The sequence below is a fragment of the Pseudophryne corroboree genome, chromosome 2, assembly GCF_028390025.1.
Source record: "Pseudophryne corroboree isolate aPseCor3 chromosome 2, aPseCor3.hap2, whole genome shotgun sequence".
NCBI lineage: Eukaryota > Metazoa > Chordata > Amphibia > Anura > Myobatrachidae > Pseudophryne > Pseudophryne corroboree.
This window is the reverse complement of record NC_086445.1, coordinates 897909933-897928827: the sequence shown is the minus strand read 5'-3', so window position 1 is coordinate 897928827 and position 18895 is coordinate 897909933. Positions and strand designations below refer to the sequence as shown.

The 18895-nt window shown below is 45.8% G+C and overlaps 1 protein-coding gene across 1 annotated transcript in view; it reads left to right on the top strand.

Moving 5' to 3' along the window:
- Positions 1–18895, top strand: part of PAFAH1B1 (platelet activating factor acetylhydrolase 1b regulatory subunit 1) — a 174106-nt gene that overhangs the window by 57838 nt on the left and 97373 nt on the right. Inside the window, exon 2 of the mRNA XM_063956025.1 lies at positions 2895–3109. Coding sequence (XP_063812095.1) covers positions 3078–3109 — 32 coding nt within the window. The 5' untranslated portion in view covers positions 2895–3077. The remainder of the gene's footprint in view (positions 1–2894; positions 3110–18895) is intronic.

Sequence of the window (18895 nt, the reverse complement as noted above, 5' to 3'; positions counted from 1 at the left end):
ACAGTTTGTCTATCCAGACTTACAGCGGCTATGTTGACGGCCTGGAAGTTGAGAGGGAGATTTTAACCAGAACGGGTCTCCCACCCAAGGTTGATTCAACTATGATCCAGGCCCATAAGGTGGTTACATCCAAATATTACCACCGTATTTGGAAGACCTATGTTTCTTGCTGTGAGGGTAGAAGATATTCCCCTGTGGAATTTTCGTCTGGGCCGTTTTCTGCTGTTCCTGCAAGCAGGCGTGGATAAGGGCCTGTGGTTAGGCTCTATCAAAGTTCAGATTTCGGCTCTCTATCTTCTTCCAGAAACTACTGGCGGTACTTCCTGAAGTACAGACTTTTTAAAAAAAGGGTTATGCACATTCAACCTCCCTTTGTTCCTTCCACGGCTCCATGGGATCTCAATGTGGTCTTTGAATTTTCTCCAGTCGGACTGGTCTGAACCCTTGCATAGGGTAGACTTAAAATATCTAACATGGAAGACAGTCATATTGCTGACCTTAGCCTCTGCCAGCCGTGTGTCGGAATTGGGGGCCTTATCTTATAAGAGCCCATACTTGATATTTCATAAGGATAGGGCGGAGCTCAGAACTCAGCCACCGTTTTTGCCAAAGGTAGTGTCGGCCTTTCACGTAAATCAACCAATTGTGGTTCCAGTTTTGTCTGGCGCTTCTGTGGCTCCAAAGTCCATAGATGTGGTGAGGGCTTTGAAGATTTACATCAAAAGGACTGCTCGTCACAGGAAATCAGACACCCTTTTTGTACTAATATGAAGCTAATAAAATTGGTTGTCTTGTCTCAAGCAATCCATTGCTCGTTGATTCAAATTGACTATTCAACATGCCTATACTTCGACGGCCCTGGCGCTGCAGAGTTCTATTCAGGCCCACTTCACGAGGTCGGTGGGATCTTCCTGGGCGGATGCCCGGGGGGTGTCGGCCTTGCAGTTGTCGGCCTTGCAGTTGTGCCGGGCAGCTATGTGGTCTGGGTCCAACACGTTTATGAAGTTTTACAGGTTTGACACCTTGGCCAGGGATGACCTTCAGTTTGGTCAGGCGGTTTTGCAGGTGTTTCGGCACTCTGCCACCCGTTCTGGGAGCTTTGGTACGTCCCCATGGTATTCGTCAATTCCCAGTATCCACTAGAATGTTAGAGAAAAGTGGAATTTAATACCTACTGGTAATTCCTTTTCTCGTAGTCCGTAGTGGATACTGTGCGCCCGCCTCAGTGCTTCGTTTCCTGCTAACTTGGTTGTAAGAGTTGTTGGTTGGGTTTGCTGTTTCTTTCCCTGTCCCATGTTTGGTTAGCGTTGCTACTCTTCTTATAGTTAGCTACTTAGCGTTGCTTTCCTTTGTTGTGGTTATCTCTGCTATCTTTGTTATTGTGTGTGTTAGTTCGATGTGCCCAGTGAAGATTTTTAGATAGGTTTAGCTGCTTTGCACGGCTAAACCTAGAGCTGTCAGGCGCATTTTGTACTAATGGGCGTCTGATGGGAGAATCAATTGAATAGCTCCAATAGACGCCTATTAGTATAGATGGCCAGCAGGAGGTGTATGGCACAATTGTATTGCCCCCAATGAGTCATACCGTGCCACATATAATTACAACGTATCTGTAGTGACCCTGCTCAGTTTAGTCGTTAGTATTTTCCTTGCAGATAAGACCATTATTTTGTCTTTTAAAAGTTATTCTTTAGCAATATGTGAAGTATATGATGTTCTTCTGTAATGCAAGCTACACTCTATTACCTATAGGGAGCATTAAATTGTTGCTCCGTTTGGGCTCGAATAGCCTCGGGATTGAGGGCACATAAATTGGCACCGGAGTAGGAGTTTGGTCGCCCAAAGCAGTACTTTAAGCCACTTTGCATTGCTGAACCTGTCCCTACTGGGTGCGTACACAATGCACTCACACAACCAAGAGGAACACTATTGAATTGCTCTGATTGGTTCCCATTACATTTGAGCACCCACAAAACAATTGAATCACCCCCTTGTTGGTGGAAAATAAATGTGTGAAAGTCTGTAGTTTGGGCCTCCAAAGTGCCCAAACCTAGACTTTGGTTGCCCTTTAGACAGGTTTACCCATTTTGCGTGTATACACCCAGAGCTGTCGGCTGCCTTAACTGGTAATCTGCGTCTGACCGGAGAAAGAATTGAATAGCTCCGATAGACGCCCATTGCTATAGACGTCCAGCAGCAGGGGCAGTAAACAATTGATTTGGCCCCTTAGATTGTTATCTTATGAGCAGGTCCCTCTTATCTCTGTCTGTTAATACCAAAGTCTTTTGTGTTTTTGTTTTTTTTTAGTTACCAATCGTAAAGTTCAATGTAGTATGCTGGTAGTATATAAATGTTTAATTTTAATGGGAATATCCACAGCAGCTTGAGTGTCTGCAGTTGCCTAGCCCTGAGCTTGGCATATAATTCTTTCTCCAACACTTGACCAAAATAAGGGGCGGTATGTAATGGTGACCCAGATTGCTGGAGGTACGGGTTGCCGGTTGATATCTGAAGTTTATTAAAGGGCAATCACTTACAAGTCATGGTTTTTCCTTGTATGTGATTGCCCCTTTATCAAATGGTTTAAACTTTTATTTATTTTTTTATTTTCCAGCCTTCTTTTGGGCTTTGCAAATTTAATCTTGAGTGGATGATTTTGTTACTAGAATGAGTTTGTTCATGACGTCCCTACTGCTTGAATAAATTCTCTAATTTGCCCATAAGTCTGTTAAATGTCAGCTTATTCTGCATCTGTGCAGCAACATTCTGTAATTTACTAGTTTAGAAAATGTATCAGACCTATCTGTGAAGTTGCTGTAACAAAAAAGTTATCTGATTATGTTCAAGAACAATGCAATAATTTTTATTTAATATTTTTGTTTTATTAATTTCAGGTGGAATGAACCCTCCACGTTGAATGACTCCAAGCTTTCTTTGGGATATTGCTTGTGGCTACAACGTTTCTCTTAGCTGAAGCCACTCTGTGGCCGAATTCATTGCAGATCCGGAGTTCCTTAGGATTTGTGTACTCCTGAAGGTCTCCATTGCTGTTTTGATCTCCTGGGACTTCATTCATCATGGTCTTGTCACAGAGACAACGAGATGAGCTGTAAGTTGTTTTAACAAGGATGTTTAAAAAAGAAAGAGTGTATGTATAAAGTTTACCGAATAACTAACTATAATTGCATCTAATGTATACTTTCACTATGAATTTTAAAACTTTTATATTAAAGGGTTTATAGTGGTCTATGGACCTGTTAGATTTGCAGAAGCTCTTCTAACAGAAACAAGTTCTTAGTTTGGCTAATAAATGTCAGACACTGTACAGGAAGGTACACATCTCCCTGGTGTTCTGCCCTGCCCATGGCCTTCAGGAGAGTCTGGGTGTAGTAGATTGGATACAGAATTTAAACAGGCAAAACAGGCTTACTTTTTGTGAAATGGCAGCTTGTGCTGTTAATTTAAATCTCTTTAAAAAAAACATGAAAAATCATGTTTTGAAGACTGAAATTAAGCTTAAGAGTTCTGTGTGTGAGTAGTTGTTCAGGGAAAAAAAAGAAAGTCATGGATACTACCATTTCCAGTAGTCCCTGGTCAGCTGCTTGGATAGACAGAGGAATGGCTGCTTATCAAGTGATGTACCCAGTCAAAATCCTGAAGTTTATGCTGTCATTCTCCCAGTTTCTAATCTGTCTTTCTGAATAGTCAAATTCCATTGGCATTTTAGCATGAAAGCTGGCCAAGGTCACTGTCTAATGACAATTGGTCACTGTAAAGCCTTCCTGGTTCCATACACATTTAATGAAAGATACTGGTTTACAGTTATCTGGACTGTGTATTCCAAAATCAGTTTCATATCTCTTTGTTTTCAATGGGGGGAGAATTAATTTAGAAGCAAGGAGCTGTAGCTCCTGGTTGGTTACCCGGAGTTTTTCAATTGCCCGTGTTATAAACCCTTGACAAGTGGATTTCTGCTCACATCCCTGTGAAGTTAAGTTCCTCCTTAGAAACAATTGACCTCTTCATCTATACCATAGGTTCCTGAAACTGGCTAGACTGCTGGCTAGGAACAGGTGTAAGTTACAGGGGAGTCTCTGGTATATCCTAAGGGAAACAGGAGGCCCCAGGGTAAGCTCATTTGTAGCAAGCTGCACCATTTTAAAGTCCTTCTGACAGGCACATGCACAGGCCACCCTGCAAGGCATCTTGGTCTGGCAGTGTTAGAGGCCCTTCCACCTTGTGGCTGTGTGTCACCACCAGCTCTATGCTATGGACATGATGGCTCAGAGTATTGACATGCTGAGTTCCCGGAACATGACTGGTAAACAGACCATGTAAGACCTTGTCATTCCTGTCAGTTCTGCTCCCATTGTGCTGGTACGCGGTGGGCTGTAGCCCCAGGTAAACCACAAACGGCGCCCAATCCCTTTTACTCCCAATTTTTCTGATAATTTATCACTTTAAGAATATAACATCCATTCAGGACCTCCCTTATCTCAAACAGCCTCCTCCTTCTGGCAATTACAGATGCATGGCTCACACAGTCAGACACTGCCTCCCCTGCAGCACTTTTACACAGTGGTCTCCATTTAACATACACATCCAGGGTTGGACTATATTACTGTCCCAATATTGCTCATTTACAGTTCTGCTACAGGTTTTATCACAAACATTAACATCTCTTGAAGTACATTCTATTAGGATTTTTACGTCATTTTCTTTGCATGTTGCTGTGATTGTCCACCCGTACCATTAGAATATTTTCTGGAACATTTTTTTCCCCCCTGGCTTCCTTTTTCTATCCTTTTTTACATTTCCTGCTGTTGTCATGGGTGATTTCATCATATCTATTGATTGTCCATGTTCTCCTTGTGCTTTCAATCTGCTCTCTGATCTCTCCAAGTGAACTGGTTACTTTACTCATCAGGATGGTCACTGCCTTGATCTTATGTTCCTCAGACTATGCTCTGTTTCTAAATTCATTAACACTCCTTTCCCACTCTCAGATCACAAGCTTATCTCCTGCATACGCTCCTCTATTAATTCTCAACAATTGTCCACATCTCTGCAACAACTGCTCTCACCAATTTCGACATTCACTTCTTCAGAGATTGCGGTATCACCCTTTAACCAAACTCTACAGATCTCTCTTGAACTGGCTCCTGCTACCCATCACACTCCACGTAGACTTAGTTGTCTACTATGGCATTCTAAAGTAACAAAACGCCTACAAAAACTCTCATGTAAAATAGAATGTGCGTGGTGTAAATCCTAAAAGTAGACCGAGAACCAATTCGGACTAATGAGATGAATTATAATTAGTGCTCTCTTTAATGAGGAAAATTATCCAAAATCACATCTGTGCATGCCAAAAGTATGTGAACCTTTGCTTTCAGTATCTGGTATGACCTCCTTGTGCAGCAATAACTGCGTATAAACGTTTCCGGTAATTGATTAGTCCTGAACATTGGCTTGGAGGAATTTTACTCCGTTCCTCCGTACAAAACAGCTTCAGCTCTGTTATGTTGGTGGGTTTCCTCCCATGAACAGATTGCTTTAGGCCCTTCTAAAACATTTCGATTGGATTAAGGTCAGGGCTTTGACTTGAGCATTCCAAAACTTTATTTCTCTAACGTCCTAGTGGATGCTGGGGACTCCGTCAGGACCATGGGGAATAGCGGCTCCGCAGGAGACAGGGCACAAAAGCAAGCTTTTAGGATCACATGGTGTGTACTGGCTCCTCCCCCTATGACCCTCCTCCAAGCCTCAGTTAGGTTTTTGTGCCCGTCCGAGCAGGGTGCAATCTAGGTGGCTCTCCTAAAGAGTTGCTTAGAAAAAGTTTTTAGGTTCTTTATTTTCAGTGAGTCCTGCTGGCAACAGGCTCACTGCATCGAGGGACTTAGGGGAGAGATTTTCAACTCGCCTGCGTGCAGGATGGATTGGATTCTTAGGCTACTGGACATAGCTCCAGAGGGAGTCGGAACACAGGGCTCGCCCTGGGGTTCGTCCCGGAGCCGCGCCGCCGACCCCCCTTGCAGATGCTGAAGATTGAAGAGGTCCGGAACCAGGCGGCAGAAGACTTTCAGTCTTCATCAGGTAGCGCACAGCACTGCAGCTGTGCGCCATTGTTGTCAGCACACTTCACACAGCGGTCACGGAGGGTGCAGGGCGCGCGGGGGGGCGCCCTGGGCAGCAATGTATAATACCTGTATGGCGAAAAATACATCACATATAGCCCTTGAGGCTATATGGATGTATTTAACCCCTGCCAGATATCACAAACTCCGGAGAAGAAGCCCGCCGAAAAGGGGGCGGGGCTTATTCTCCTCAGCACACAGCGCCATTTTCCCTCACAGAAATGCTGGTGGGAAGGCTCCCAAGCTCTCCCCTGCACTGCACTACAGAAACAGGGTTAAAACAGAGAGGGGGGGCACTGATTTGGCGATATGTATATATATTAAAATGCTATAAGGGACACTTATATAAAGGTTGTCCCTGGATAATTATAGCGTTTTGGTGTGTGCTGGCAAACTCTCCCTCTGTCTCCCCAAAGGGCTAGTGGGTCCTGTCCTCTATCAGAGCATTCCCTATGTGTGTGCTGTATGTCGGTACGTGTGTGTCGACATGTATGAGGAAAATGTTGGTGAGGAGGCGGAGAAAATTGCCTGTAATGGTGATGTCACTCTCTAGGGAGTCGACACCGGAATGGATGGCTTATTTATGGAATTACGTGATAATGTCAACACGCTGCAAGCCGGTTGACGACATGAGAGGGCCGGCGAACAAATTAGTATCTGTCCAGGCGTCTCAAACACCGTCAGGGGCTGTAAAATGCCCATTTACCTCAGTCGGTCGACACAGACCCAGACACGGACACTGATTTCAGTGTCGACGGTGAAGAAACAAACGTATTTTCCTTTCTCTATCGTCCTAAGTGGATGCTGGGGTTCCTGAAAGGACCATGGGGAATAGCGGCTCCGCAGGAGACAGGGCACAAAAGTAAAGCTTTTACAGGTCAGGTGGTGTGTACTGGCTCCTCCCCCTATGACCCTCCTCCAGACTCCAGTTAGATTTTTGTGCCCGGCCGAGAAGGGTGCAATTCTAGGTGGCTCTCATAAAGAGCTGCTTAGAGAGTTTAGCTTAGGTTTTTTATTTTACAGTGATTCCTGCTGGCAACAGGATCACTGCAACGAGGGACAGAGGGGAGAAGAAGTGAACTCACCTGCGTGCAGGATGGATTGGCTTCTTGGCTACTGGACATGAAGCTCCAGAGGGACGATCACAGGTACAGCCTGGATGGTCACCGGAGCCACGCCGCCGGCCCCCTCACAGATGCTGAAGCAAGAAGAGGTCCAGAATCGGCGGCTGAAGACTCCTGCAGTCTTCTTAAGGTAGCGCACAGCACTGCAGCTGTGCGCCATTTTCCTCTCAGCACACTTCACACGGCAGTCACTGAGGGTGCAGGGCGCTGGGGGGGAGGCGCCCTGGGAGGCAAATGAAAACCTTTAAAAAGGCTAAAAATACCTCACATATAGCCCCAGAGGCTATATGGAGATATTTACCCCTGCCTAAATGTACTAAATAGCGGGAGACGAGCCCGCCGGAAAAGGGGCGGGGCCTATCTCCTCAGCACACGGCGCCATTTTCTGTCACAGCTCCGCTGGTCAGGAAGGCTCCCAGGTCTCTCCCCTGCACTGCACTACAGAAACAGGGTATAACAGAGAGGGGGGGCAAAATAAATGGCAATATATTAATATAAAAGCAGCTATAAGGGAGCACTTAATCATAAGGCTATCCCTGTCATATATAGCGCTTTTTGGTGTGTGCTGGCAGACTCTCCCTCTGTCTCCCCAAAGGGCTAGTGGGTCCTGTCTTCGTATAGAGCATTCCCTGTGTGTCTGCTGTGTGTCGGTACGTGTGTGTCGACATGTATGAGGACGTTATTGGTGTGGAGGCGGAGCAATTGCCAAATATGAGGATGTCACCTTCTAGGGGGTCGACACCAGAATGGATGCCTTTATTTGTGGAATTACGGGATAGCGTCAACTCGCTTAAGCAGTCGTTTGCCGACATGAGGCGGCCGGACACTCAATTAGTGCCTGTCCAGGCGCCTCAAACACCGTCAGGGGCTGTAAAACGCCCCTTGCCTCAGTCGGTCGACACAGACCCAGACACAGGCACTGATTCCGGTGGTGAAGGTGACGAATCAACCGTATTTTCCAGTAGGGCCACACGTTATATGATTTTGGCAATAAAGGAGATGTTACATTTAGCTGATACTACAGGTACCACTAAACAGGGTATTATGTGGGGTCTGAAACTACCAGTAGTTTTTACCGAATCAGAAGAATTAAATGACGTGTGTGATGAAGCGTGGGGTGCTCCGATAAAAAACTGCTAATTTCAAAGAAGTTATTGGCTTTATACCCTTTCCCGCCAGAGGTTAGGGAGCGCTGGGAAACACCTAGGGTGGACAAAGCGCTAACACGCTTATCAAAACAAGTGGCGTTACCCTCTCCTGAGACGGCCGCACTTAAAGATCCATCAGATAGGAGGATGGAAAATATCCAAAAAGGTATATACACACATGCAGGTGTTATACTACGACCAGCTATTGCGACTGCCTGGATGTGCAGTGCTGGGGTAGTTTGGTCAGAGTCCCTGATCGAAAATATTGATACCCTGGACAGGGACAATATTTTACTGTCGTTAGAACAAATAAAGGATGCATTTCTTTATATGCGTGATGCACAGAGAGATATCTGCACACTGGCATCACGGGTAAGTGCTATGTCCATTTCGGCCAGAAGAGCTTTATGGACACGACAGTGGACAGGCGATGCGTAGAGGAGTTATTTGGGGTCGGTCTATCGGATTTGGTGGCCACGGCTACGGCCGGGAAATCCACCTTTCTACCTCAAGTCACTCCCCAACAGAAAAAGGCACCGACCTTTCAACCGCAGCCCTTTCGTTCCTTTAAAAATAAGAGAGCAAAGGGCTATTCATATCTGCCACGAGGCAGAGGACGAGGGAAGAGACAGCAACAGGCAGCTCCTTCCCAGGAACAGAAGCCCTCCCCGGCTTCTACAAAAGCCTCAGCATGACGCTGGGGCTTCGCAAGCGGACTCGGGGGCGGTAGGCGGTCGTCTCAAGAATTACAGCGCGCAGTGGGCTCACTCGCAGGTAAATCCCTGGATCCTGCAGATAATATCTCAGGGGTACAGGTTGAAATTAGAGACAGAGCCACCTCGCCGTTTCCTGAAGTCTGCTTTACCAACGTCCCCCTCAGAAAGGGAGACGGTTTTGGAAGCCATTCACAAGCTGTTTTCTCAGCAGGTGATAGTCAAGGTACCTCTTCTACAACAAGGGAAGGGGTATTATTCCACTCTTTTTGTGGTACCGAAGCCGGATGGCTCGGTAAGGCCTATTCTAAATCTGAAGTCCTTGAACCTGTACATAAAGAAGTTCAAGTTCAAGATGGAGTCACTCAGAGCAGTGATAGCGAACCTGGAAGAAGGGGACTTTATGGTATCCTTGGACATCAAGGATGCGTATCTCCACGTTCCAATTACCCCTCACACCAGGGGTACCTCAGGTTCGTTGTACAAAACGGTCACTATCAGTTTCAGACGCTGCCGTTTGGTTTGTCCACGGCACCTCGGGTCTTTACAAAGGTAATGGCCGAGATAATATTTCTTCTTCGAAGAAAAGGCGTATTAATTATCCCATGCTTGGACGATCTCCTAATAAGGGCAAGGTCCAGAGAACAGCTAGAGATGGGTTTAGCACTATCTCAAGAGGTGCTAAAGCAGCACAGATGGATTCTGAATATTCCAAAATCCCAATTAATGCCGACAACTCGTCTGCTGTTCCTGGGGATGATTCTGGACACAGTTCAGAAAAAGGTTTTTCTTCCCGAAGAAAAAGCCAAGGAGTTATCTGACCTGGTCAGGAACCTCCTAAAACCAGGAAAGGTGTCTGTACATCAATGCACAAGAGTCCTGGGAAAAAATGGTAGCTTCTTACGAAGCAATCCCTTTCGGCAGATTCCATGCAAAGGGATCTGTTGGACAAATGGTCAGGGTCGCATCTTCAGATGCACCTGCGGATAACCCTGTCGCCGAGGACAAGGGTATCCCTTCTGTGGTGGTTGCAGGAGGCTCATCTATTGGAGGGCCGCAGATTCGGCATGCAGGATTGGATCCTGGTGACCACGGATGCCAGCCTGAGAGGCTGGGGAGCAGTCACACAGGGAAGAAATTTCCAGGGAGTGTGGTCGAGCCTGAAAAAGTCTCTTCACATAAGCATTCTGGAACTAAGAGCAATCTACAATGCTCTAAGCCAGGCGGAACCTCTGCTTCAAGGAAGACCGGTGTTGATCCAGTCGGACAACATCACGGCAGTCGCCCATGTAAACAGACAGGGTGGCACAAGAAGCAGGAGGGCAATGGCAGAAGCTGCCAGGATCCTTCGCTGGGCGGAGAATCACGTGATAGCACTGTCAGCAGTATTCATCCCGGGCGTGGACAACTGGGAAGCAGACTTCCTCAGCAGACACGACCTTCACCCGGGAGAGTGGGGACTTCATCCAGAAGTTTTCCACATGCTATTAAACCGTTGGGTAAAACCAATGGTGGACATGATGGCGTCTCGCCTCAACAAAACACTGGACAGGTATTGCGCCAGGTCAAGAGATCCGCAGGCAATAGCTGTGGACGCGCTGGTAACACCTTGGGTGTACCAGTCGGTATATATGTTTCCTCCTCTGCCTCTCATACCAAAGGTATTGAGGATTATACGGCAAAGAGGAGTAAGACTAGTGGCTCCGGATTGGCCAAGAAGGACTTGGTACCCGGAACTTCAAGAGATGGTCACGGACGATCCGTGGCCTCTACTTCTGAGAAGGGACCTGCTTCAGCAGGGTACTTGTTTTTTTTTCAAGACTTACCGCGGCTGCGTTTGACGGCATGGCGTTTGAATGCCAGATCCTAAAAGGAAAAGGCATTCCAGAAGAAGTCATTCCTACCTTGATAAAGGCAAGGAAGGAAGTCACCGCGAAGCATTATCGCCGTATTTGGCGAAAATATGTTGCGTGGTGCGAGCAGCGGAGTGCTCCGATGGAGGAATTTCAACTGGGTCGTTTTCCTACATTTCCTGCAATCAGGATTGTCTATGGGTCTCAAATTGGGATCTATTAAGGTTCAAATTTCGGCCCTATCAATATTCTTCCAAAAAGAATTGGCCTCAGTCCCTGAGGTCCAGATTTTTATCAAAGGAGTACTGCATATACAGCCTCCTGTGGTGCCTAAGGTGGCACCGTGGGATCTAAATGTAGTTTTAGATTTCCTCAAATCCAATTGGTTTGAACCACTAAAGAATGTGGATTTGAAATATCTCACATGGAAAGTGACTGTTACTGGCCCTGGCTTCGGCCGGGAGAGTATCTGAACTGGCGGTTTTGTTTTATAAAAGCCCTTATTTGATTTTCCAATCGACATAGGGCAGAGCTGCGGACGCGTCCGCTTTTTCTCCCTAAGGTGGTATCAGCGTTTCACCTGAACCAGCCTATTGTAGTGCCTGCGGCTACAGACGACTTGAAGGACTCCAAGTTGTTGGACGTTGTCAGAGCCTTAAAAATATACATTTAAAGGACGGCTGGAGTCAGAAAATCTGACTCGCTGTTTATACTGTATGCACCCAACAAGTTGGGTGCACCTGCTTCTAAGCAGTCGATTGCTCGTTGGATTTGTAACAAAATTCAACTTGTACATTCTGTGGCAGGCCTGCCACAGCCTAAATCTGTTAAGGCCCATTCCGCAAGGAAGGTGGGCTCATCTTGGGCGGCTGCCCGAGGGGTCTCGGCATTACAACTCTGCCGAGCAGCTACGTGGTCAGGGGAGAACACGTTTGTAAATTTTTACAAATTTGATACCCTGGCAAAGGAGGACCTGGAGTTCTCTCATTCGGTGCTGCAGAGTCATCCGCACTCTCCCGCCCGTTTGGGAGCTTTGGTATAATCCCCATGGTCCTTTCAGGAACCCCAGCATCCACTTAGGACGATAGAGAAAATAAGAATTTACTTACCGATAATTCTATTTCTCGGAGTCCGTAGTGGATGCTGGGCGCCCATCCCAAGTGCGGATTATCTGCAATACTTGTACATAGTTATTGTTAACTAATTCGGGTTATTGTTTAGGAAGCCATCTTTCAGAGGCTCCTCTGTTATCATACTGTTAACTGGGTTTAGATCACAAGTTGTACGGTGTGATTGGTGTGGCTGGTATGAGTCTTACCCGGGATTCAAAATCCTCCCTTATTGTGTACGCTCGTCCGGGCACAGTACCTAACTGGAGTCTGGAGGAGGGTCATAGGGGGAGGAGCCAGTACACACCACCTGACCTGTAAAAGCTTTACTTTTGTGCCCTGTCTCCTGCGGAGCCGCTATTCCCCATGGTCCTTTCAGGAACCCCAGCATCCACTACGGACTCCGAGAAATAGAATTATCGGTAAGTAAATTCTTATTTTAGGGCCACACGTTAAGGGCAATGAAGGAGGTGTTACATATTTCTGATACTCCAAGTACCACAAAAAAGGGTATTATGTGGGAGGTGAAAGAAACTACCTGTAGTTTTTCCTGAATCAGATAAATTAAATGAAGTGTGTGATGCGTGGGTTTCCCCCGATAGAAAATTATTGGCGGTATACCCTTTCCCGCCAGAAGTTAAGGCGCGTTGGGAAACACCCCTCAGGGTGGATAAGGCGCTCACACGCTTATCAGAACAAGTGGCGGTACCATCTACAGATAGGGCCGTACTTAAGGAGCCAGCTGATAGGAGGCTGAAAAATATCCTAAAAAGTATACACACACATGCTGGTGTTATACTGCGACCAGCGATCGCCTCAGCCTGGAGGTGCAGAGCTGAGGTGGCTTGGTCGGATTCCCTGACTAAAAATATTGATACCCTTGACAGGGACAGTATTTTATTGACTATAGAGCATTTAAAGGATGCATTTCTATATATGCGAGATGCGCAGAGGGATATTTGCACTCTGGCATCAAGAGTAAATGCGATGTCCATATCTGCAAGAATATGTTTATGGACACGACAGTGGTCAGGTGATGCAGATTCCAAACGGCGCACAGATGTATTGCCGTATAAAGGGGAGGAGTTATTTGGGGTCGGTCCATGGGACCTGGTGGCCACGGCAACTGCTGGAAAATCCACCGTTTTTACCCTAAGTCACATCTCTACAGAAAAAGACACCGTCTTTTCAGCCTCAGTCCTTTCGTCCCTATAAGAGTCATATCTGCCCAGGGATAGAGGAAAGGGAAGAAGACTGCAGCAGGCAGCCCATTCCCAGGAACACCGCTTCTACCAAGTTCTCAGCATGACGCTGGGACCGTACAGGACCCCTGGATCCTACAAGTAGTATCCAAGGGGTACAGATTGGAATGTCGAGACGTTTCCCCCCTCGCAGGTTCCTGTAGTCTGCTGTACCAATATCTCCCTCCGACAGGGAGGCAGTATTGAAAACAATTCACAAGCTGTATTCCCAGCAGGTGATAATAAAATTACCCCTCCTACAACAAGGAAAGGGGTATTATTCCACACTATATGGTGGTACTGAAGCCAGAAGGCTAGGTGAGACCTATTCTAAATCTGAAAAATTTGAACACTTACAAGGGTTCAAATCCAGATGGAGTCACTCAGAGCAGTGATAGCGAACCGGGAACAAGGGGACTATATGGTGTCCCGGGACATCAGGGATGCTTACCTCCATGTCCCAAAATTTGCCTTTCTCACCAAGGGTACCTCAGGTTCGTGGTACAGAACTGTCACTATCAGTTTCAGACGATGCCGTTGGATTGTCCAAGGCACCCCGGGTCCTTACCAAGGTAATGACCGGAATGAGGATTCGTCTTCAAAGAAAATGGACGACCTCCTGATAAGAACAAGGTCCAGAGAACAGTTGGAGGTCGGAGTAGCACTATCTCAAGTAGTTCTACGACAGCACGGGTGGATTCTAAATATTCCAAAACCGCAGTTGTTCCGACGACACGTCTGCTGGTCCTAGGGATGATTCTGGACACAGTCCAGGAAAAGGTGTTTCTCCCAGAGGAGAAAGCCAGGGAGTTATCCGAGCTAATCGGGATCCTCCTAAAACCAGGAAAAGTGTCAGTGCATCATTGCACAAGAGTCCTGGTAAAAATGGTGGCTTATTACGAAGCGCTTCCATTCGGCAGATTTCACGCAAGAACTCTTCAGTGGGATCTGCTGGACAAATGGTCCGGATCGCATCTTCAGATGCATCAGCGGATAACCCTATATCCAAGGACAAGGGTGTCTCTCCTGTGGTGATTACAGAGTGCTCATCTTCTAGAGGGCCGCAGATTCGGCATTCAGGATTGGATGCTGGTGACCACGGAGGCCAGCCTGAGAGGCTGGGGAGCAGTCACACAGGGAAAAAATTTCCAGGGAGTGTGATCAAGTCTGGAGAATTCTCTCCACATAAATATACTGAAGCCAAGAGCAAATTTATAATGCTCTAAGCTTAGCAAGACCTCTGCTTCAAGGTCAGCCGGTATTGATCCAGTGGGATAACATCACGGCAGTCGCCCACGTAAACAGAAAGGGCGGCACAAGAAGCAGGAGGGCAGTGGCAAAACTGCAAGGATTTTTCGCTAGGCGGAAAATCATGTGATAGCACTGTCAGCAGTGTTCATTCCGGGAGTGGACGACTGGGAAGCAGACTTCCTCAGCAGGCACGACCTCCACCCGGGAGAGTGGGAACTTCATCGGGAAGTTTTCCGCATGATTGTGAACCGTTGGGAAAGACCAAAGGTGGACATGATGGCGTCCCGCCCGAACAAAAAACGGGACAGGCATTGCGCCAGGTCACGAGACCTTCAGGCGATAGCTGTGGACGTCCTGGTAACACCGTGGGTGTAACAGTCGGTGTATGTGTTCCCTCCTCTGCTTCTCATAACCAAGGTATTGAGAATTATAAGACGTAGAGGAGTAAGAACTATACTCGTGGCTCCGGATTGGCCAAGAGGGACTTGGTACCCGGAACTTCAAGAGATGCTCACAGAGGACTAATGGCCTCGGGAGCTAAGAAGGGATTTGCTTTCAGCAAGTACCATGTCTGTTCCAAGAGGAACCGTGACATCTGCCTCTAAGAAAGGACCTGCTCCAGCAGGGACCTTGTCTGTTCCAAGACTTACCGCGACTGCGTTTGACGGCATGGTGGTTGAACGCCGGATCCTAAGGGAAAAGGCATTCCGGAAGAGGTCATACCTACCCTGGTAAATCCAGGAAGGAGGTGACCGCACAACGTTATCACCACAGGTGGTGAAAATATGTTGCGTGGGTGAGGCCAGGAAGGCCCCACGAAAAAATTTCAACTAGGTCGATTTCTGCACTTCCTGCAAACAGGAGTGTCTATGAGCCTCAAATTGGGGTCCATTAAGGTTCAAGTTTCGGCCCTGTAGATTTTCTTCCAAAAAGAATTGGCTTCAGTTCCTGAAGTCCAGACGTTTGTCAAGGAAGTATTGCATATACAGCCCCTTGTGTGCCTCCAGTGGCACCGTGGGATCTCAACGTAGTGTTGGGATTCCTCAAATCATATTGGTTTGAACCGCTCAAATCTGTGGATTTGAAATATCTCACATGGAAAGTGACCATGATGTGGCCCTGGCCTCGGCCAGGCGATTGTCAGAATTGGTGGTTTTGTCTTAAAAAAGCCCATATTTGATTTTCCATTCGGACAGGGCAGAACTGCGGACTCGTCCCCAGTTTCTTCCTAAGGTGGTGTCAGCGTTTCACCTGAAACAACCTATTGTGGTGCCTGCGGCTACTAGGGACTTGGAGGACTCCAAGTTGCTAGACGTTGGCGGGGCCCTAAAAATATATATATATATATATATATATATATATATATATATATATATATATATATATATATATATATATATATATATATATATATATATATATATATATATATATATATATATATATATATATATATATATATATATATATTTTATATATATTCCAGGACGGCTGGAGTCAGAAAGTCTGACTTGCTGTTTATATTGTATGCACCCAAAAAAGCTGGGTGCTCCTGCTTCTAAGCAGACTATTGCTCGTTGGATTTGTAGTACAATTCAGCTTGCACATTCTGTGGCAGGCCTGCCACAGCCAAAATCTGTAAATGCCCATTCCACAAGGAAGGTGGGCTCATCTTGGGCGTATGCCCGAGGGGGTCTCGGCTTTAAAACTTTGCCGAGCAGCTACGTGGTCAGGGGGGAACACGTTTGTAAAATTCTACAAATTTGATACCCTGGCTGAGGAGGACCTGGAGTTCTCTCATTCGGTGCTGCAGAGTCATCCGCACTCTCCCGCCCGTTTGGGAGCTTTGGTATAATCCCCATGGTCCTGACGGAGTCCCCAGCATCCACTAGGACGTTAGAGAAAATAAGATTTTACTTACCGATAAATCTATTTCTCATAGTCCGTAGTGGATGCTGGGCGCCCATCCCAAGTGCGGATTGTCTGCATTACTTGTACATAGTTATTGTTACAAAAATCGGGTTATTATTGTTGTGAGCCATCTTTTTTAGAGGCTACTTCATTGTTATCATACTGTTAACTGGGTTCAGATCACAAGTTGTACGGTGTGATTGGTGTGGCTGGTATGAGTCTTACCCGGGATTCAAGATCCTTCCTTATTGTGTACGCTCGTCCGGGCACAGTACCGAACTGAGGCTTGGAGGAGGGTCATAGGGGGAGGAGCCAGTACACACCATGTGATCCTAAAAGCTTGCTTTTGTGCCCTGTCTCCTGCGGAGCCGCTATTCCCCATGGTCCTGACGGAGTCCCCAGCATCCACTACGGACTATGAGAAATAGATTTATCGGTAAGTAAAATCTTATTTATTCTTTGACCATTCTTTGGTCGAATGACTTGTGTGCTTTGGGTCGTTGTCTTGCTGCATGACAGACGTTCTCTTGAGATGCAGCTCATGTTCCAGTAGTCTTCTGGCTTGTACAGGTGATCTTCCGCAAACTACAGATCTGCAGTAATGTTGTTTTTGGAGAGCAGCAGCTATCTCCTTGCAATACTCCCATGCACACCATCATTCAGTGTCCTCCTGATGGTGGACTCATGAACATTAGCTAATGTCAGAAAGGCCTTCAGTTGCTTAGAGGTTCCATTTGTGTTCCATTTGTGTTCCATTTGGGTTCCATTTGTGACCTTGCAAACTGTTAAGATGCCTTGCTCTTGGTGTGATCTTTGTTGGTCGACCACTCCTGGGGAGGAGATAATAGTCAGGAATTTCCTCTGTCTGACTGATCGGTGTCCAAACTATATAGAGATGGTTTTGTAACATTTTCCAGATTGATAAGCATCAACAACTCTTCTGGGGTCCTCAAATCTTCTTTGTTCATTGCATGATACAATAAATCACAAACTTGTTGTGAACCATACTTTGATAAATCCTTGTTCTTTTAAAAAGACAGGTTGTCCACTCGTACCTGATTGTCATCCCATAGATTGAAAATATGACTCTAATTTCACCTTCAAAATATTTTCTAAACTTAAAGGATCACATACTTTTGCCACTCTGTTATGTGATATTGGATCATTTTCCTTTAAAAAAAAAAAAAAAAATGAGCACATCTAATTTTTTTTATTTTATTTTTTGTCTCCGTTGTTTAATTTGGTTCTCTTTATCTACTTTTAGGACTTGAGTGAAAATCTGAGGTAATTTATAGGCCAAATTAAAGCATACATATAGAAAATTCTGAAGGGTTTACAAACAAACTTTCAAGCACCATTGTACAGCCAGCTTCCTTCGCGGAAAGCATGCAACCTGTGACTAATTTATCCTGGAATATGCATGTGTGACAAATGTACAGTTTGAGGTGTCATTTTGGAAACTTTTAATGTCCTTTATCGAGCACAGTTTTTATTTTCATGTAATATATGAACATTGGTCTAATTGTGTTTAAGCAGCAATTTAATTAGCTGCTTGGCCTTGATGCATGGTAGAGAATGCTATGCAATGAGAATGCTCATTGCAACTAACAACATTGCTTGCGCACCTCTGAATTGCTGGGAAAAATTTACAATGTTGAGTCTTTCATAATCTGATACGTGAGCAACCAAACATTGCAGAAAGTTTGGCAGCACACTGCCGCTCATTGCATCGGCTCCTTTAGAGGTGGTTGGGATGGACGATATTTTGACAGCCGGGATCCTGACCGGATCCCCTTAGAGGCAGTTCTCCATTGAAATGTAGACCAGTGAGAGAGCTTTGCACTTGGGCAGTTGATTGGTGTTGATCAGTGCTGCTCTGATAGGTCACTGACATTGCCCTGTTGTGCTATGAGGCAGCCACTGAAAAAGATTTTGGCTACTGTTAAAATACTTACATTTGGGCCAGTTTAGTAAATTGTGTTTTGGGCTAGCTTATGTCATCTGAAATGTTAAAATGCTGTTTGTTTTTCTAGTGTATTTTCCAAAAACAAATTTTAGGGAGCGATTTTTATCAAGCCTTGGAGAGAGATGAAGTACCAACCAATCAATCGGCTTCTGTCATTTTACAGGCTGTTTGAAAAATGACAGATGCTGACCGGTTAGTACTTCATCTCTATCCAGTGTTTGATACATGTACCCCTTAGTGCATTACACATTAAAGTTCAGAAATGTCTCCTTTGTAGGCAGTTAAGATTGCCAGCAATTTGCACACACTAGCATCTGCAGTATTGGGTTACTGTAATTAGTGGAATTGCCTGTTTTATAGTAAAGGTGTGTACACACTGTGAGATTTTTGCTTGCGATTTTGACTATATAGCAAGGAAAGTTAGTGCAGACCGCATGGTGAA